Source organism: Antechinus flavipes, chromosome 1 (assembly GCF_016432865.1).
Source record: "Antechinus flavipes isolate AdamAnt ecotype Samford, QLD, Australia chromosome 1, AdamAnt_v2, whole genome shotgun sequence".
NCBI classification, from domain to species: domain Eukaryota; kingdom Metazoa; phylum Chordata; class Mammalia; order Dasyuromorphia; family Dasyuridae; genus Antechinus; species Antechinus flavipes.
The window spans coordinates 246179447-246200119 of NC_067398.1; the positions used below are offsets into that span (position 1 = coordinate 246179447).

At 39.7% G+C, this 20673-nt stretch overlaps 3 protein-coding genes across 4 annotated transcripts in view; 1 reads left to right on the top strand and 2 right to left on the bottom strand.

Annotated features, from left to right (window-relative positions):
* Nucleotides 1-360: 360 nt before the first annotated feature.
* BUD31 (BUD31 homolog) lies at nucleotides 361-4363 on the bottom strand. 2 transcript variants are annotated; one of them, XM_051999787.1, is made up of 5 exons: nucleotides 4265-4363; nucleotides 3024-3120; nucleotides 1585-1707; nucleotides 1159-1325; nucleotides 361-634 (listed from the first exon to the last, which is right to left on the bottom strand). In XM_051999787.1, exons 2-5 carry the CDS (start codon nucleotides 3115-3117, stop codon nucleotides 584-586), a joined length of 435 nt encoding a protein of 144 aa, XP_051855747.1. In that variant the 5' UTR covers nucleotides 3118-3120; nucleotides 4265-4363; the 3' UTR covers nucleotides 361-583. The 2 variants fall into 2 exon arrangements, with proteins under 2 accessions (XP_051855747.1, XP_051855738.1); XM_051999778.1 differs by lacking the exon at nucleotides 4265-4363 and adding an exon at nucleotides 4012-4103.
* A 413-nt stretch (nucleotides 4364-4776) lies between these two features.
* PDAP1 (PDGFA associated protein 1) lies at nucleotides 4777-14649 on the top strand. Its single transcript, XM_051999764.1, has 6 exons — nucleotides 4777-4892; nucleotides 9176-9267; nucleotides 10510-10620; nucleotides 11634-11755; nucleotides 13034-13185; nucleotides 13861-14649. Exons 1-6 carry the CDS (start codon nucleotides 4880-4882, stop codon nucleotides 13917-13919), a joined length of 549 nt encoding a protein of 182 aa, XP_051855724.1. The 5' UTR covers nucleotides 4777-4879; the 3' UTR covers nucleotides 13920-14649.
* A 3068-nt stretch (nucleotides 14650-17717) lies between these two features.
* Nucleotides 17718-20673, bottom strand: part of ARPC1B (actin related protein 2/3 complex subunit 1B) — a 43851-nt gene continuing 40895 nt past the window's right edge. Inside the window, exons 9-10 of the mRNA XM_051999720.1 lie at nucleotides 19506-19596; nucleotides 17718-18033 (exon numbers count right to left, since the gene is read on the bottom strand). Coding sequence (XP_051855680.1) covers nucleotides 17995-18033; nucleotides 19506-19596 — 130 coding nt within the window. The 3' untranslated portion in view covers nucleotides 17718-17994. The remainder of the gene's footprint in view (nucleotides 18034-19505; nucleotides 19597-20673) is intronic.

The following is a 20673-nucleotide window of genomic DNA, read 5'->3' on the forward strand; positions in this document are numbered from 1 at the left end:
TGTTGCCTTTTAATTATTAGTTCTGTGCAAGATTCTTAACCCTTCCCAAATTCTTCCTATTTATATTAAATGCCCTATAGCATAATAGGAAACTGAAGCCACAGTATACCCAGGTTGAAATCCCACCTCAGATGGGATTCTTTCAGTCCTTTCCAACTCTTAATTTTGTGAACATCTTTTCTCATCTATAAAATAGAGATACTGTTTGTACTAACTATAATCCTACAAAGACATGAGGAAAAGATGCAATTTTATATAACTCTTTACATGCATAAAAAGGAATAATCTATATATGTGAGCGGCATAAGGAAAATTTTATCTATATGGTAACATCTTGTTGTGTACAAACTACAACATGAATTACCAATGGTTAAAGATTTTATTTTTTAAATCACAGATAATTACAGTTGATTAACACAGTCTTTCTTTTGCCATCATGCTCCAATCACAGCTTGTAGCTTTGAAGAGCAAGAGTTATCCAGGAAAAAAAAAAAAAAAGAGTTCACTTTAACAGCTACTCATGGAGATGAACAATAAAAATAAGCCAAAAAGGGAATTTGTGGGTCCACTGCTTCAAGACCTGTCAACCAGAGCATCCTCGGCAGCCACAGTGGGTACACTCAATGATCCGCCCCTATAAAATAAAGTAGGCCATGACATTCTGGAAGTGGAGAGGTAACTTGCTCTGATATAATATAAAAACTTATTCTATCAATCACCTCTTTTATTAACTTGACCTAATAGATGTGACATTAGTGAATACCATAAGGGAAAAGTTTCCCAAAATGCCCACAAAAGACAATTTAATTCTAAATAAAGCTTAATTCAAATGACAACTAATCAGTTCTGCAGATCCTGTTTTCACAGCATACTGGATTGAACCATAAGGATTTAAAGCATGCAGGCATCTTTTAACTGTTATCCCTATATTCATAATTCCATACATCCCCAAATCTTCCCTATCTCATGCATCAAACTAGAACACCTGAAACAAACCTGAGGAAAATGGCCACTTAAAAGAAGGACTAGGAGAACTAAAACCCATAATAAATACCATTATAATCAAAATCTACATAAAAAGATGAGCACCAAGAGATGGTCCTAGAAATTTAGCTTTCTAGATGTGCAGAAATTAAGTATCATTAAGAAAAAGCTTACCACTTCTAATTTGCTTTTTGGAACCCTACATATACAATTGGTTCCAAAATTGGTATCCCGAGTCTGAATGCAACGGAGGCAACACAGATTTTCATAACCTTGTTTCTTCCACTTGGCAATCAAATTCTTATCTGCATAACCTTCTTTAATGCAGTACTCATACAATTCTGTCAGAGAGGGAAAAAAGATATTAGATATCTGTCCAATATAAACTATTCTTCACTATCCTTCAATAAATAGGCAAGAGAGGGAAAAATTTCACCCATATATTTTTGTTGCTTAATGATCAAAATAAAAATCAAAACTTGCTAAGGTTTCGGGAGTGATGTCCATTATTTAATTATTCCCAAAGCTTAAAGTTAGGATTTCTTTCATTAAAAAAATAATAAGACATCAAAAAGCCTAAGATCCCATTTAACTGGTTACCTCTACTTATGGCTTTCCTCTTATAAAAAAGATCAAATATGTATCTCGTTTTCTGGTGATGAATCCTGAAAATTGGCCAGAGAGATTCTACTTTCCTCTTTCCTTCATGAGGTTCAGTTTCAGCTAGAGAGAGAAAAACACATAAATTAGGTTCAGAGGTTCTGACACACAATTTTCTAAGGGAAAAAAAAATAGTTATATTTCTATCAACACTATCGTATGGGGAAAAAGAAGTCAAATTATGTAATTTAATGTAATGACTGACTCACATAAATATGAATCTACACCTTTTCAAATTGCTTTTTACTCTTCAATAATTTTTTGTTTAAATCTGAACATTCTAAAATACAGGGGTATTCAATATAATTAATGCTTTTCAAATAAATAAATCACAAAAAATGTCAGTCAAGCCAACAAGTGAAGAAAAGAAATGCAGTAGGGAATTTAACCCTAAAAAACTAGGGATGTGCTATCACAGCAGAGCAAAAAAGCTGACTACACTTTTTTTTAAGAAATTTTTTTAGTTACACACAAGAACCTTGACATGAACCTCTATGATGAGTAAATATCCAGAAAGCCACATCAGCGTTCACTATAAGAATATAGGTTAATAGACAATATGGAAAAGATGATTAGTTTAAAAAAAAAAAAATGAAAACAGGTATGTGGTGACCTAGGATAACAGGAGAGACCAGAATTTGAATATAGAAACTATAAGCTTCAGTGTTTTTGTTTTTTTTTAATTTCCATTTGAACAAAGCTCCAAATAAGGAAGCAATTCTGATGCACCTTATCAGTCTTCTCAAATAGATTCTATATTAATATGCAGCATTAAGGAATTTAATTTCCTAAGTCAAGAACATGTTGTCTCTTGTTTCTATTGAGTCTAACCCCCTTGATCTTTGCTGTATAATCATAGAAGGGATGATGATCCCCTCACTTTCCACAGCATAAAAGAGCAGGAGAGAGTTAAAAAAAAAAAACTCTTTACATCATACTTCCACTGGTAAGTTATTCCTAGGATCTTCATTTCAGAGAAGGAACCCAAACTTAGTCATCATTCCACACACCTACCTATTCCCTCACTCTTTAGAATATAAATTCCTTCAAGACAAAGGTTTCTTACTACATTCTTACTATGTGCTTAATAAATACTTTTCATATTTTGGCACAGATATTAAGTAGTAGAGCTAGGATAAGTCCTTTGCTCCAAATTCAATAATTCTTCCACACACCACATGATGAGTGTACGAAAACATTAAAATAAGAAAAAGTAAGTGAAAGAATGGGCCTGGACTTGTACTGTCACTGTGATGAAGTGCCATAATTTAGATGGAATACTCAAGAGCTATATCCAAATTAAGTGATCTTTCAATCACATCACAGTCTTTTTTCTCCCCAGTCTTAATACAGAAAACTGAAAATTGGGCTCTCCTCACCTTCTCTCATCTTCTGATCCAATTCATCCAGCGTTGGTTCGATTAGCTCCCAACCATCTGGAGGAGCTTTCCTGCTTCTTTTCACTTTAGGCATTTTCTACAAAATAACACAAAAGAATACCAAAAATAATGTAAACAAATTGGTTCCTGATAACTCATTTCCACAAAAGGTATGCCTAGTTGTCTAAGCCAAAACATCCAGTTTTCCAAAGGTGAAAGAACACAAAATGGGCCTCCTACGAGCCAAATATTAATTCTGCATATCACTTAGAAAGTACTGAATATTTCTACAATTACTATAGTAATAGAACATTAGCTGTGGATTCAAAAGACCTGAGTTCAAATCCTTTTCTTATTATATTAAGCAAGTTAACTAACCATCCCTGGGCTTCGGTAAAACTAACAAGAGCCTGGACTTCATTACCTCTATGGGTCTCTTGCAGCTCTGAGAGAGCCTATGAAGGGAAATGATAACTTATATGTACAGCCTCCAGTCCCCCCAAATGAAGTGCCACCTATGATAGTAAAGTTCACCAAAGCTTGAACCAATGAGGACTTTCCCTTTGGGACCTCACAGAGCGATTGCTCATCCACGTATAGCTGTGTAATATGCTTCGTTTGCATCTCATCCTCCAAACGTACGGCAGATTTCACCGGGACAAGAACCAGATTTCAATGGAACCGCTGCCACGACCACCTCCCTACCCTCCCTTATCTTAGCCCGGTGTTTTGCACAAAGGCTAACAGTAAGCGGTTATGGAGTTTAATTTGATGCTAGAAACGACCCTATAAGTATAAGAGGGCAAGAAGTGTAGAAGAGACGAGGCTCTGAGGTGGGAGAGGACTTGCCCAGGTGTCCCACACAGAATGGCTACTGTCACTCCGAATCTCCACTCCGCATCCGACCCTTTGTCATCAGCGGTTAAAAGAGGGGGCCCTTTGCCGCGGACAACTTCTCCCTAAACTATCCCCAACAAAACTCCAGCACCGGAGGAAGGCGGCCTGGATCTTCGGGCACTGGAGTATAGACGGCTCTCCGAGTCTCTCCGGGGCCAGCCTTCTGGTCGGGCGTGCGTAAGGGGGGTCTTGTCACTAAGCTCCACGGAGGTAGAAGCGTCTTCTTCCTTCATGGACTCCTCTCAATCTGACGGGAAGGGAGGCCACAAAGTGCCTCTGGGACCCAGGAAGAGGTAAGAGGAGCGAGCGACTATTGCCTAGGAAACGACGAGCAGGAAACTTACCGACTGCTCCCGACCACCACCAGTCAGGCTTCCGTTTCCGTCCCACCGCTCCGCCCAGCCCTTGTCGCCTGATTAATACGTCACGGACAAGGGCCTCTCGGCCCCCGTAATATGACGTCACTCTCCCGCCACAGGCGAAGCCCCTGCAAAGATGTTGCGTCAGTTTGGTCGTCCTCAGTTTTGCCTGCGAAGAATTATAATTCTCTGATCCCGAGAGCCGAGTAAAGTTCCTTAATGTGGGAGTCTGATCTTCTCTGGGGTGTGGAGCTGGCTGCCTATCCAGACTTCGGTGTTGAAGAGTGGCTGTGAGAAGGGCGCTAGCGGCCCCAGGGCTCCGGCGGACTCCCAGGACAGCCGCTCCTCGAGCTCCGGCGCCTGGAAGAAGGGGTTCCGGGTCCTCGTGGCTGTGGCGGCGGCGGCGGCAGCAGAAGCGGCGCTCGAGCACGGGTTGAACCCGCGGAGGGTTCCTTCCCTGACTCTGGGGTAGGCTAGAGATAGAGAGAGAGACCCGGGGAAAGGTAGGGAGGGTGGGGGGGAGGGGGGAGGAAGGAAAGAGAGAGGCCAGTTCCGGTTCCGGCGTCAGTTCGAGTTCCTGCAGCAGCTGCCGGAGCCGCGATGCCCAAAGGAGGTGAGAGGCGCGCGCGGGGCCCGGGAGGGAGGCAGGGAAGAAGGGAGCGATGGTCCCGGGGGCCGGCCCCCCCACCTCGACCCAGGCCCCAGCCCTGGCCGCGGTCCATTCTGCCGGGCGGCGCCCGGATCGGGAGACCACGGCCTCAAAGGAATCATCTTGGCGCCTGTGGTGAGGCTCGGGGGGCCCAGCCCAGGCCCCGCTGCTCCCTCGGAGCGACGGGGCTTCCCGGCTAGGCCGGGGACTCGAGGGGCCAGACAGGGAGACCCATCCCCCAAATCTCGGCCTCTGGGGCTGCGGGGAGTTGTGGTCTCATCTGTCTAGGGCAGAGAGTGAGAAGTGTGAGTAAATGGATGGTCTGGAGAGGGAGGGTGCGTGAATTCGGGGATCCGGCTTGGATGTCTCGCCCCGTTTCCTCTGTATTCCCTTCCCAGCATGCTGGGAAGTCTACCTAGAGAGAAGCGTTCGTCTCTCTCACACACACATACATTCACGCACGCACACACACACACGTGTCCGTTTTGAGGGTTGAGACTTTGCTCTCTATTCTCTAAAGATATCCCAGCATTCAGATTGCGGGACATAACCGAAGATCTTTAGAATATGTTAAAGTGTAAGGGAAACTGGTTTCCTGGAATCTAAACCTAGAAAGAATCAGGATCTTTTGAGGCTGGTTTAAAAAAAAAAAAAAAAAAAGAGGCAAGCATTCTTTTTTTCTGCTCTAGGAAGAACTAGGGAAAGAATTTCTGAGTGGGAGAAAAAGCAAAAAAAAAAAAAACACACTTCCCTACCTTTGGGAGTAAACGACTGGAATCGAGTAAAATGACTTGAATTGCTCTATGATCCTTTAGGAACTAACATGAGTCATAAGCATCCTTTGAGCTGTGATTGGAACTGGCTTTGTAATCTTGTGAAGCCATAATTAGCACCTTCCTTCAACTCCAGCCATGCTGGACATTCTTAGGCCTGGGAAAAGACCCCATCTTTGTGTATTGGTAGAAAGTACCTTCAAAATGACTTCAGTCTCCTCATTTTATAGATTATAAAATGGAAACCCACACAAGTTTAAGTGATTGATCCAAGTACAGTGATTATTAGCAGAACGAATTCCAGCCCAAGTTTCCTCATTTCTCTGCATAAGGCATCCAGGTCACATTTCTTTTTGTCTTGTTTAGGCTTACTGCTTCAATGAAATATCTAAATGTTATTGTAGCTAGAGCACCAATGATCTCCTGCTTCCCTGCTTCTAGAAGTGCAAAAGCCTAGATCCTTTTTGTTTTATTCTTTAATCATTTGTTCATTTTTGCTTTGTAGTAAGTTTTGGTTGAAATTGGAAGTTAAAATTAGAAAAACTTAAAATCAAATTACCAAATAACTTGAAACTTTCTTTGTGAGAAGCTTAGTACACAAGCAGATTTGTAAGCTCATGCATTGTTTACATGTATTGATATGAGGCTGAAGAACACTGAAGTACATGAGAATTAGTCATCAGAGTAAATTAGCCTCATAATATAGCATGCTAGGATAGATTTTTAAAAGAAACTAAATCAACGGTTAATTATTATGTATCAAATCATATAATATTGTGTCAGATAGAAATCAGTTTTGTGAATTATCGGTATTGCCTGAAAAAATTATACAAGGTGCTTTATTTAAGGAATTAGAATCTTTGCCATTTTGCTCTTGAAATTCAAGTAGTCATTAAAAATGAGTGGTAGTTCCATAGTGGCACAATTATAGCGCAGCACCTGCTGTCTAGGAAAACTAAGGGAAAGAAAGCAGCTTTGGGACTTTCACTTGAGTTCCCACCAGGCTCAGTTAGTGGATCATGGAAACAATACTGTGCTTAATTAAAGAGGTTATATTTTGTAATAAAATACTCACTGAAAACTAGGTGTGCCCCAGATTAAGTGGGTGAGAACTCATCTCAGGATCAAAGCAAACATTTCCATTCTAGCAGTAGTAAAATATAATACTTGTCATTTCTTTTTTCCTTTCATAGAAATGACAAACCAGTATGCTAGCTTAAGCAATTTTAAACGTAAAACTAATGATATTTAGGCATGTTTGAATTGTCAATCAGTTTTTAATTCTTGTAAGTTTAAACTTCTAGTTTGGCAAAAGCATCTCACTTCTGAAAGAATTTTGTTTATTCTCCTGTTTACTCTTTATTCCCTTTCAACCTAAAAATATTGTTTAATGACTATAGGAAATACAGCTCTGTTTACTTTTTTCACTGCCGTGTTGTTACAGGGGAGAAGGGACAGGTATTTTCTTCTTTTGACATTAAAAAAAAAAAAAAAAAAACATTTTTAACAGGTACTATTTTTCTCCTTTTACATGAAATCAGAGCTGAGCTTCTCTAGGAATTGAGAGAGATTCATCAAAATGAATGAACATATTAACTTGTTTGTTATTTATGTGATATTCTAGTTTCTGTGTGTTGTATTGTTCAGCTTGCTTTGGTTGTTCTTTCCATTCACATTGTTAAGGTAATTGTGCAGTTTTCTTGATTCTGTTTATTTCACTTTGCATCATTTTACACAGCCTAGCCTGTGAGAGCTGGCTTCAAAATAGGGAAGACATGGGTCCAAGCTGTACACCTGGCACACACCGACTCTGTGACCCAGACACATCCTTTCTCCTCTGTGTGCCTTGTACCTCTGTAAGACCTAATGCTGCTGAGAAGGTGCTGGTCTGTCTGGGTAGAGAGGAATATTCTCACAGGGATCCTCCTCATACCTATGAAATCACAGATCTGATTTTCCATTTTTTATATTTGCATGAGAATTCTGTTATATTCATAACATCAATGGGCATCTATTTTGTTTTCATTTTTTGCTACAAAAATTTTGCTGCATGAATATTTTGATGTCTGTAAAAGCCTGTCTAATTTTGACCTCCTTGGGTTATGTGTCTTAAGAGTGGTATCTCTGAGTCAGAGAGTATGGTCTTTTTAGTCACTTTCTTTGCATAATTTCAAAGTGCTTTAATCTCTTCTCAATACCAGTAGCATATACGTTGCTACTTTTCCATAGCCCCTTCCACATAAACTGATTCTGTTTTGTCAAATTTGAAGTTGGCTTGGTTATAAGCCTAAGATTTGTTTTGATCCACATTTTTCTTAATGAGTCAGAGTAATCTACCATATGATTGTTAATGATTACAATTGTTTAATTGTTAATCCTCTTATCCATATGGGGATTCTTGGTTGGACATATTTGCATTAATTCTCTATATATCAAACCATTTCAGAGATTTTTGATGCAAGATTTTTTCCATCAACAATTTCTTTATTCATCCTAGTTGCTTTTACTTTGTTTATGCCGAAACCTGTAGTGTCATGTACTATAATCAGAATGATCTATTTTATCTTTTGTTGTCATCCCTATTCCTTATTTGGTTCTTCTCTTGATCTGGCACCCTTCTTATTTCTATATATAAACCTTTAATGCTTAGATCACATGTCCATTTCCTAGTAATTTTTAGAAAAGTATAAATAGAAATTCTAGTGGTTATACTGAATTAAATATTTACCTGAATAACTGAGAGGGAGTGTGGAATACATAGGGCATTAGACTTAGATGTATACCTAAGAGCAACTCCTACTTCAGATCCTTAATATCTGGATTACCCTGGGCAAGTCTCTTTCTTGCCTATGTACTGAAGAGGTTGGACTAAATGAGCTGTGGGGTTCCTTCTAGTTCTAAATATTTGAACCTTACCAAAGCTGTTTTATGTCTCTGTGCCTCTTAAGGATGATCATTTCATCATTCATCAGCAGTCATTTCAAGAGTGACTCCACTCCTCTTCCTTTTAATTAAACAGCTGGGTTTGTTTCTCAAGAATTTGGAAGGAGTTGTTAGCTTTATAGATTTTTCTTTATCATTCACTTCGATTTTCCAGAACTTTTACCTGCTGTACTTTTAAGAGAAATGACAAAACTCTTCTTCCTTCTCCTGTTCTACTCCCATTTTTGCAGAGATGGACACACACTACATCGATCAAAACTATTTTGAGAACTGATTACTTTAGCTAAATTATTTTCTTCCCTTTTTTTATTTACTATAATAATAGTTCTTTGAGAGGAGATGACAGAACACAGTGAAAGATATAGGTGACATAAAAACAGAACATAATGTTGAAATCAATAAAACAAATACCAGTTTATAAAGGAAAGAAATTTAAGTTCTGTGTAATTCCAAGCCTGAAGAAGGACAGGGTAGGTATTCTGAGCAGTTATGGATCATCTTCCCTCCTAAAATGCAAATTCCTTTGTGCAGGGAAAAAAGGAGGCCACAAAGGCCGAGCCAGGCAATACACAAGCCCTGAAGAGATTGATGCTCAGCTTCAAGCTGAAAAACAGAAGGCAAGGGTGAGTGTTTCCATTTCTAAAATATTTCCTTTTGTCATTAATTGGTTTGAAAAAACAGGAAACCCTTTATAGAGTCTTAGGGTGGCATTCTATACTTATCAACTGCTTTTGTAGTACATGAAAAAAATTAGATTTTAGATGAAAATGGATGGGTACCTTGTCCTTAAAATTTTGTTTTGAAGCATCTTCATATCTTAAAACCCATAGACAGTCTTTTCTTCTCTTTAGAAGAAAGTCAGCTACATGTTCACCATATAAAATCCATGAGTGTCACTAGTAAAGTTGGACTGGTAGTTTAGAACCATATTATGAAAGTCTAAGGAATTTAGGCTTGATTTGGTAAGCTGTGGGAAGTCATGGAAGGTTTTTGACTAGTAGAATAAAAAGATCTAAGCAATATCCAGGAAAGATTAGTTTGGTCATGCACAAGAGAGAGTAGAGGAAAAGGTTCCCCTTTAGCCAAGAACCCGTTAACAAAAGCCTAAAATGGAATGGTGAGAATTGGAAGGAAGAGTGTAGATGCAAGAAACATTGTAAAGGAAGAATCAGCAGGATTTGGGAACCTATTAGATGCAAAAGGGAGAAAGAAGTGCTCTAAGTGGCATTTTATCATCAATTTTTAGTATTATAATTTAAGTTCAATTTGAGTTTTAAATAGTGTTCTGTAATTACTCACTAGGGCAGTATCAGGGCAGTTAGATGGAGTGCTAGTCATTGGCCCATAAGCTGCTATTGGTTGGGTTACCTGCCGTTGCCAATAGACAGCCTTTATTCATAAATTAGCCTTTTTTAGGCTTTATGTGTCTAACTTCATTCAAAAGGTCAGTCTGCCCACCAGTACTTAATGAACATAGACATCAATGATAATACTTTGTATGTTATAAAAGGCCCTTCACGTTCCTTATCTCATTTGATCTTCTCAACAATCCTGTGAGGCTATTATCCCCTTTTTACAGATGAGGTAACTGAAGCTCAGGGACCCTTAATGGTTGGCCCAAGGTCACACTGGTAAGTGGCTGAGCTGAGACCTTTGACAGGCCTCCTGACTTGTGTCCCAATCCTTTCCATGGCATCCTAGAGGGTGATGTACCCCATTCCCTTGTAAATTGCCATGAAGAGCATATAAATATGAGAAAGGCCCTTAATGGCTTGTCATCTCATACAAAGGTAATTAAAGTGGGTGTGTTTTTTTTTTTTTTTTTACTGCTTTCAACCCTTTAATTTGTAAATTCCTAAAAAAAGGAAGAAGAAGAACAAAGTGAAGAACTTGGTGATGGGGCAGCTGGTGACCCCAAAAAGGAAAAAAAATCCTTAGATTCAGATGAAAGTGATGAAGATGATGATGATTACCAGGTATTGTATCTTATCAGAACATTTACCACAGATCAGTATTTGCGTGTTCTTTTTCTGAATGCCAGCCTAAAAAGGGAATGCTCACAGATGAAAACTGGAGATCATCTAGCCACACCTCCTTCATTTTATGATTTAATAGACTGAGGCACAGAAGTAAAGTGATGTCCTCATTTATACAGGGTGTTCATATCAGAACTGGAACCACAAACTCAGTCTTTGGGTTCTTAGAGTTCTTTTCCATAACTCCTGAGGGGAGTGTTGTACAGTGTTTAATGTCCTTTTTGGAGAGGGGAGACTTGAGTTCAAATCCCCACTTTGGCATTCCCCATATGAATGAGCATTTGAGTTATTTCTTAAGCCTCCTTTTTCTCACCTATAAAATTGGGGTGATGATATTTGTATCATCTAAAAAAATAAGTAAATTTTACATCTCAAAAGTGTTTTATAAAGATATGGACTGATATTTTTATAATAGCTTTTTCTCAGCGCCTATAGCACATTGACTACATGTTACATGTGTTTTTCACTTTAAATCTATAAAAGAAATCTCTTATTTTAGGACCCATCTGCCCTCTTGAGCAAGCTCAGAAATCTGATCTTAAGGCTAATCCTGTGCTGTAAAAAGCATGAAGCTTCATTTTTCTCCTGTTGGCTAAGAACAATACAAATTTTATTTATTCAGCAGGACATGTGCTCATTGGCCTTACATGGGAACCTGCATGTGAATGTTGAAAAAAAGAAATAGCACCTTTTTAGAGATGTTTTTTTGAAAGCTTAAACTTGCTATCAGCTTTACCTTTCAGGAGTTTAGAAGATAGATTTTACAAGTGATTTGACCACCTCTCACATGTGACTTTCCCTAATTACTGCATGGGGAAGTCATGAGCAACTGTTCATCCTCCCTCTTCTCCCCTTAAATCCAATAGAATTTCCAGGATAGTGTTTCTGGGTGGTTTTAATTTTGTCTCTCCAGGATGGAAAAATGCACTAACTACCTTTCTTCTGAATCCTAGCAAAAGCGCAAAGGCGTGGAAGGGTTAATAGACATAGAGAATCCCAACCGAATAGGCCAGACAACCAAAAAAGTCACTCAGCTGGATCTGGATGGGCCAAAAGAGCTGTCTAGGAGAGAACGGTAACTCTTCTCTGTGCATGTTTGAATGGCAGTTGTTGAAGTAGTAGTAGGGGCTTTGGTGAGGCTTCCCATTTGCTTTCTGTCCCCATTTCAGTGAGGAAGAGCCCAGGCAAAAACCTTCCCAGTACTTGTAGAGAAAGAGATTAATTCTTTCTAAACAAACTCATTCACTGGAAGTAGAGAGAATAAATAGCCCAGTGGGGTCAGCCACACATTGACAATCAATCAGACAACTGGAAGGGGGAATTCTGGGGTTGGGAGCAAATTCTTATCCTAAAACAAAGGGCTTTTTCTCTATATGTGTGATAGTAATTAAACTGTACAGAGATTGGTTGAATCCATGATCTAGACTTCATCAGATTTTAGTTCTTTTCTTTCCATCTATACACTGAAGACCAACTCATAGGGAATAATATTTATATATAAGCACTAAGGCAAATGGGGTTTATTTTCTTCCTATTTTATACTTCTTCAGTCTTCCTCCTCCCATGTAATGATTGAGGATTCCTCTTGTCCCAAATTTTGTTAATTGCAAAGACTTAGATATTCTTCTGTTGAGAGCTTTGGTCAAGCTCTTATAATTAAATGGCAAGTTTTTTAGGAGACTTGCTATATTCATTTTTTGGTTGCCATTCCACAGTAAGAATTCCCCTTATGTAGACTTTTGGTGGCCTCAATATTCAGATCAAAAAGAATAAACTCTAGCAAGTTTGTTAATGTTGTCTGCAATTGAAATAGGATTGTTTTAGCTATGTAATTTGAAGTCTTGTTTACATTCTCCAGTTTTTTTATAATCTCTTTTGTTTAGGGTTCTGTCCAAACTGATTTGTTCTCATTAGCTGCCTTCCTTTTCCCATCCCATCTTTCCCATTGTTCCTCAACGTTGTATATGACTGATGTTGTCATTTTTGTTCCTCTGCTATTGTCTATCTCTAGGGCTCTCCCTCCAGTGTCATTTCTCTGCCAATCATTGTAGTGCCACATGCTTCTATAGAGAGCCTTGTTACTCCATTTTGTCTTTAATTTATTAATATTTTTGCATCAGTTTGTCATGTTAAAACCTGCATTTGTTGATCTTTCAATTTTCCACATCTCCTTTCACTAGAATCTTATCAATATACCAAGAATGCCCCAAAACAGATTGACAGAAGTCGAGACTCTTTCTCTTTTTTATCTTAAGGCCTCATTTCTTCAGCATTAACTTTCTCATTCGTGTTTACAATGTCAAACATTTAGGTTTTACATCATTTTTTCTTTTTCTTTTTTTTACTCCAACAGAGAAGAAATAGAAAAACAGAAAGCAAAAGAGCGATACATGAAAATGCATTTAGCTGGAAAAACAGAACAAGCCAAAGCAGATCTGGCTCGGCTAGCCATCATCCGGAAACAGAGGGAAGAAGCAGCCAGAAAGAAGGAAGAAGAAAGGAAAGGTAAGAGGCTGCCTACTGAGCTTTGGAGTCCCAGGGATCAGGAGCTGCTTTTTTCCATCTCCAGCACACAGTGCTTTTTGTAGGAAAAGACCAGGAGAAGTCATCTCGTGACTGTGTCTATTCTAGTGTAGCATGCACATCCTTAGAGAATGAGCTCCTGCTCCTGGTTGTAGATGTCTTCCATCTGGGCCCTCCAAATGGGGACGTCCAGTAGAAACCTCTGGCTTTTTGGAATCTGACGAATGGCTCTGGAGATGCACTGGACCCACTTCTCTTCTCCTTCAGGAATTGCACAGGAGTCTGCAGCAGCAGTCCCACTGACTTTGGGGGCTTCCTTACCTCCAGGACTCACTGGGAACCAGCATAGTATTGGTCCCACTGCCTTCACCTCAAGCAGATTTCTGTGAGGGCTACAAAACCTACAGGAACCCTGGCTTGGCAACTCCTTTTTCAGAAAGGGATGGCCATAGCCATTTACCAATAAAGAAACATGAAGGATCTTTAGGACCTCAGCTTCCCTTCCCTGCCCCCTTACACACAGTTGGGCTGGGAGCTGTCTGCCCATTAGGACAGTCAAAACCAGCCAGTGGGCCTGAGTCCAGATGACTGACTTGTGCTACACCTTAGCTCTCAGAGTTTTCCTGACATTTACATATGCTGTTTCATTTCTTTCAGCAAAAGATGATGCAACTGTGTCAGGAAAACGAATGCAGTCGCTCTCCCTGAATAAATAAACACAGTGCATGTGGGAGGAGGAAATGCCAGGGAACTGTGCCCAGGGCCTGCCAGGACCTCTGCCGTATTGCATCCCACACTGGTGCCACCTGGAGTGCACTGTGGCATCCCCCTCCACCTCGCGGAGCCACAGACGGCGTGGATCCTCTTCATCTCGGCACAGAATTCCATTTTGGGGCAGGGGGGAAGGGCAGGGAGGGGGGCAGCTGCTATCTTTGGGGCAGAAATAATGCAGAAAAGCATTTCTGTGTGTAACAGTTTGAAGAGTCTGGATGTTTTCGCTGTTTTTAGGATTCAGAACATAGTGGGGGGAGGGGACGTGGTATGGGGAAGGGTAGGAAAAGCTTTGACTTGTAGATTACATGGGGTATGTCAGTTTGGGTGGGGTGGGGGTGACCCATAGAAAGATCTTATGAAACTCCTGGGTCTGTATTGACAGGGCACTCATCTGCATCTTTCCTCATGAAATCTCTGCAGTCTGAGTGTAGTAATAAACGTCTTGGGAGCCCATTCTCATGTGTGTTTTTGGAGGGGTGGCCCCCGTTCATTCCATCCCTCTCTTCTGCTCTCTTCCCATTTTTTTTCCTCCCCTCCAACTAGGTCTAGTGTCTATTTTTAACCGTATTTTATGTTTAAAGACAAACCTTCAGTTATTGGTAAAGGCCCAGGCAAAACATGCGCAAGAAATTAAACTTGTATATTTGGCTGATTAAAATATAAATTATCATATACTTTGTCTTTCCTTAATTATTTCTCTTTTATATCCATGTCCATACCAGGAAGTGGCATGTCAACTCCCAAATGGATGCCTGATCGGGTCCTTACCTGCCATAACAACCAGGCTAGATTTGAGCCTCTTGGCCTTAATGCTGGTCACTTCCCATTTCAAAAAGGTCTGAGTCCTGGGCATCAAGTCACTGCTAAACTAGATAATAATGAATACTTTTTCCTGTCTTTGAATAGCCAGAAGGGTGCCTTTTGGTAGAATCCTTAATTTCCTTTTCATTGCTTTCAAAGGCAGCTTTGACATGTTGGAGGGGTTGTGGAGCTAAAAAGAACTTTTATTCGAATCTCTTTTCCTTGGTTTTTCCCACATATTGCCTGTCTGATGGGCTTCCTTTGGACGGCTTCCTTTATCCTTTAGGCCTTGATCCTCTCCTGTGAAAAATGCCTAGCTCAAGAATAAGGATAGTTCTTCTATGCTCCACCCAGTTAGGCTACATTTAAATTGCGGGGTTCAGTTCTCAATACATTTTAGGGAAGACATGGATAAGCAAACTGAAAAACATCCATACAGGGCCACCAGCAGCATTAAGCCTCCAGGTCACACTATGTGAGAAATATTGGGAACATTAAATCTAGAGAAGACTAGGTGATCAGGATGACTCTTCAGGTACTCTTGAAGCCTGCTAGTATATGAAAAAGTCATTACATTTGGTGTCCTTCATCAGGAACTCAAGTGGTAGTTGCCGAGGAGAGCCAACCAGAAGTAGCCTGGGCTGCAGAGATCTGGGAAATCTTCAACATCCCTCGTCAAGGGGATTATTGATTTTGTATTGATCCCTTTTAACTCTGAAATTCTATGACTAATCTCTAACTACTTTATAAATTTTTAGAAGTGACAACGATAGCAGCTGTGGGAACATTAGAATAGATTTCACATTTCTCTGCAATATATGTAACTACTTGTGGAAAATTCTCAACACATTTATATATTCCATTATAAGTTACTCCTTTTTTTCTTTTCAGTCATTTCTGATTCTTGATGACCTATTTGAGAATTACTTGGCAAAGATACCGAAGTAGTTTGCCATTTCCTTCATTTGGCAAATCACTTAAGCTCTGCCTCAATTTCCTTATCTATAAAATAGAGTAACACCTACTTCCCAAAGTTGTGACTACCAAATGAGATTCTAAAAGCTTAGCACAGTACGTGGCACATAATAAGTTCTATATATTGTTATTCAATATAGGGAATTCCTTCACCAATATAGTCAACACCTCTAAAACTAAGTGGGACATTGAGAAATTATTTACCCAGGGTCACACAGCTAGGAGTTAGCAGATAGTGTTCTACTGGATCACCTACCCGTCTTCACACAGGTAATAAATATCAGAATAAAGATTTAAATCCAAATTTTCTGAGTTTATAACCAATGCTCTTTCCCATTTATCTAAACATTCTACTTCTAGCCCATTCTCACAGTCCTTGCCCGTAATGCTCTGTCAAATGTCCCCTACCTGGAGCCCCTTAACCCAGAGATATCAAACAGCCTGCAGGTCCCATGTGGTCCACAATATTCTCAGTGCTCTGAGAACCAGATTTTTAAAATGAGAACTATTTTTCTTTTTTAAATATTTTTAATTTTTAATAATAGCCTTTTATTTTCAAAATACTTGAAAAGGTAATTTTGAACATTCACCCTTGCAAAATCCTGGGTTCTAAATTTTTCTCCCTCCCATCTCCTACCCCTTCCTCTAGATAGTAATCCTATACAGATTAATCATGAAAAATGAGAATAGTTAACAAATTAAAGAAAAACATAAAACATAGATAATGCCACATGTAAAAATTAAACCAACAGGGACCCCATTCCTATTTACATCTAACACAGGTCAATCAACCACCAAATGTAAACTGGGGTGCCAGATCATGAGGTGTAAAATATACCTTACTCTTAGATTCAAATATTAAAGTTATGCAACGAGGCAATTCAGACCAGTTCCAGTGGTCTTGTGATGAAGTAAGCCATCTGCATTCAGAGAGAGAACAGTAGAAACTGATTGTGGACCACAATGTAGTATTTTTACTTTTTTGTTCTTTGCTGCATTTTTTTTTTCCTTTTTGATCTGATTTTTCTTATGCAGCATGATAATTGTGGAAATTTGTTACAGAGGAATTGCACGTGTTTAATATATATTTGAAAACTTGCCAACTGGAGGAGAGGGGAGAAGAGGGAAAAAATTAAGAGCACAGGCTTTTTATTTCTGTGTATGTGTGTGCGTGTGTGTGTATACATATATATAGTCAGGGTCCTGACTTCAGGGTGCTCTATCCACTGTGCCACCCAGCTTCCCCTCTATGTACATATTTTGAAAATAAAAAGCTTTAATTTTAAAAGTATTAAAGTTAAGGAAAGCTAAGTGGTACAGTGGATAGAGCACAAGCCCTGTGTCAGGAAGATCCAAGTTCAAAATTTAGCCTCAAACATTCACTAACTGCAACACTGGACAAGTAAGTTAATTCCTGTTGTCTCACCCTTCTACCCCCAATCTGAGCCCCCAAAAAATACACTTCAAAAATAATCTAGTCCAACTTTCCAGAAGATTCTGGAGAATGTTTACAATAGGAGTACCCTGTTATAAAGCTGCATAACTGAATGTGGGGTGGTGAAATTATGATTTAATAGTAAATATTTGATTTGTGTAGCTATTTTGCATACTGGAAGTCATGTAAAAATTCTTGGGTGAAAAGAAGTCTCCAATGGAAAAAGTTTTAAGAAGCTGTGGTCGATTGGGATGTAAATTTAAATCTGGACTCTACTCATTTGGCCCCAGCAAGTTACTTCTCCTATGAGCCTCAGTTTTCTCCTCTGTAAAATAGGAGAAGAGAAGTATTGAACTAGATGGCTTCTGGGGTCCTTGCAGCAATGGCTCTATGTCCCCATGATTTGTAGTTATTTGCACAAGGTTACCTCACTAAATAAGCAGTCTTGTCTTGAACCCCGGGCCCTGAATCCCCAGTCCATCTCTGGTCCTTTTCTATTATGGTAAATGAAAGAGAGGCAGAGACATCATTTGCTTTCCATTTTTATTCTCTCAATGTCTTGAAGCAGCTTATGACCAGCATATTTCTCTTTTAAATATACATATAAAAGAAAGCATCTGTGTCCAGAGTATTTTCCCTTGACATTTAAGAAAAAGGTACCCCTGGCTCTCCCCTAAGATCTCTGAAAAGATAAGGATGGGATTGCCCAGCCAGTCTGGGCTGCAAAGAAGTAGGTTTGCAAAAGGAAAGAGGGAAGCAAAGCTAGCATCCTTGAGGTGGCAACCACCTTCCTGGCAGGTTCTGGCTCATTTGATCTTGAGATCTTTCAGGGCTGACTCCAAGCTCTGAAATGAGAAGAGAGAAACAAAGTTAGTGCTCACATAGCTGGACAGCTCCCTTATCACGTTGCCATCCTGGGAGTAGGAATCATGGAAGGGGAGAGGGTGGAGGAGGATGGGGAAGATGGCCCTAAACCAGGGGGGACACAGCTTCGTAGTGCAGGTGGATAGAATGCTGGCCCTGAAATCAAGAAAAGCTGATTTCAAATGCAGCCTCAGATGCTTACTGGTTGTATCATCTTGGGCATGTCACTTAGTTTCAGCCTGCCTCAATTTCCTCAGCTTAAAAATAGAAATTAAGCTAAGGATTATACAAGTGAGAGACTATCTGTAAAGGGCTTAGCAGAGTGCCTACCTAGCATATAGTAGGTGCTACATAAAACGCTAATTTTTTTTAAAAAGGGGGAAAGGAAAAATTAATAATGAAAGCATCACTTGCTTTTGTCTTGAAGTAGCTTATGACCGGCATTGTTCTGCTTTATATATATAAAGGAGTATTTTCCTTGATATTTAAGAAAAAGGTACCCCTGGTTCTCCCCAAGGATCTCTGAAGAAGTAAGGATGGGGTTGCCCAGCCAGTCTGGATAGACTAAATTTCAGTACAAAAGTTCTGTATTGACAAACAAGATTAGCGGTGATAGCAGCCCTAACACATAACTACTCCCAGGTCTGGCTCCAGGAGAATTTGCTCGGTGTCCTCCAACTACCTATTCCTCCTCCGGACGTTGCCTTAACCATCCCATACTTGTCATCTGCTCCTCTGTCAATGACTCTCCTGCCTGGAGCCCCTCAAGATGTGGATAATCACCATCAGGAAATAAAATATTTGACTCTGAGATTCAATTTCTTCATCTCTAAAATGGGAATGATAATAGCACATTCTTCACACGATTATTCTGAAGAGCAAATGAGATAATATATAAAAAATACTTAAAAAGGAGTGGCTGGGAAGAAGTGGAGAGAGCACCCAAGTTCAAATTGGCCCCAGATACTGACATTTAATAATTGTGTGACCTCATACAAGTCACTTAACTCTGCCTCACCCAAACTCACAGAAATACATATTTACATATATGTAAATACATATTTATCTCTTAAAACACTATGTAAATGTTAACTATTACCCGCACTGATTACTTGCTTGATACCAGTCCTAAAGTTTGTCTCTCCCAAACCTCCTTTCAGTGAGGGTCCTCAGAAAAGCTAAACTTAAAGGGGGAAAAAAAATTCTGGGATCCACAGCACCTGAGCTCTAACTCAAGGGACGTCTTGGTACAAAGCTTCTAGTTAGTTTTCCTATCAATGATCCAAACCAAGGAAGCTTTAAAGGGAAGAAAATCTAGGTTTCCCAGGTTTTGTGAAATGAATTTAAAGGGCAACCAGAAACTCCAGCTGCACAGCCCAGTGTTCTCTGGGTGAAGTGTATTTGGGGGCTGTGTGGGGCTGAGAAATCCAGAGCTAACTGCTCCTGGACTCACCTTCACATCCCAGATGCTCATCCCTCCATCCATCCCGGTGGTGCAGAACTGGGAGCACTTGGCTTTCCCCCCGGTAAGTACAGATATCTGACTGCAAAGCAGAATGAACGGATTTCAGGACAATTCTTCAGTCAGAGAGTCCCACACACTGACCCCAGGACCTGTGATTCTCCCTGAGGCCACAGTTTCTTTTCCACAAGAAAGATCCAACCTTCCAGGCTCATAGCCACTTTTTCTTCTCCCTATCCCACTCTGCTGCTTCAGCCTATGCTCACCAGTTGCCTTCAACTCATTGAATTTCCTGCTCTTCTTCTAAAGAGTCTCACAGGACCCTCAGAGATTTCAAGATATATTCTGGGAAAATACCTCTACTGGGTTCCTCCAGCCACCTAGATTCGAATCCTGCCTAGATATTTTATTAACAAATCATTAACCTCTCAAACACTTCCTGGTTGTGTGACCCTGGGTACATCCCTTCATCCTGCTTGCCTCTGTCTACTTATCTATAAAACAGGCTGGAAAAGGAAATGGCAAATCATTCTAGTGTACTTCACCCTGCTTGCCTCAGATTTTCTCATCTGTAAAATGAGCTGGAGAAGGAAATGACAAATCACTCCATTAACTTTGCCAAGAAAACCCCAAATGGGGTCATGGAGAATTGGACATGACTGAAAATTGATTAACAACAAAACTCTCTTTACTTCAGTTTTTCTCATCTATCAAATGAAGGAGTCCAACTTGATAACCTATAAAGTACCTTCCAACTCTGACCTATTTCAGGGTTTCTTAAACTTTTTTCTCTCACAACCCGTTTTTGCCCAAGAAATTTTTATATGATCCCAAGCAAATATGTATATAAAGTCAAACATTTACTGATAATAATCCATTATTTCACAACTCTCACTTTCAATTATGAGATCCCACATGAGGACATGACCCAGAGTTTAAGAAACTGGGATCTATTTAATACCTATAATAACAGTTAATACCAATAATTCCTATTGACTGAACCCAAACTGATCAATTACTAGTACCAGACCTAGAACAGGGTATTTTTGTATGAAGAAAGTTGAATGAACTATATTTTGAACTGTTTTTGTAATTTTTTTAGGCAAGACATGATTTGAGCCATTTCAGGAACTCCCTGTGTGAAAATGCTCTCTGTCAA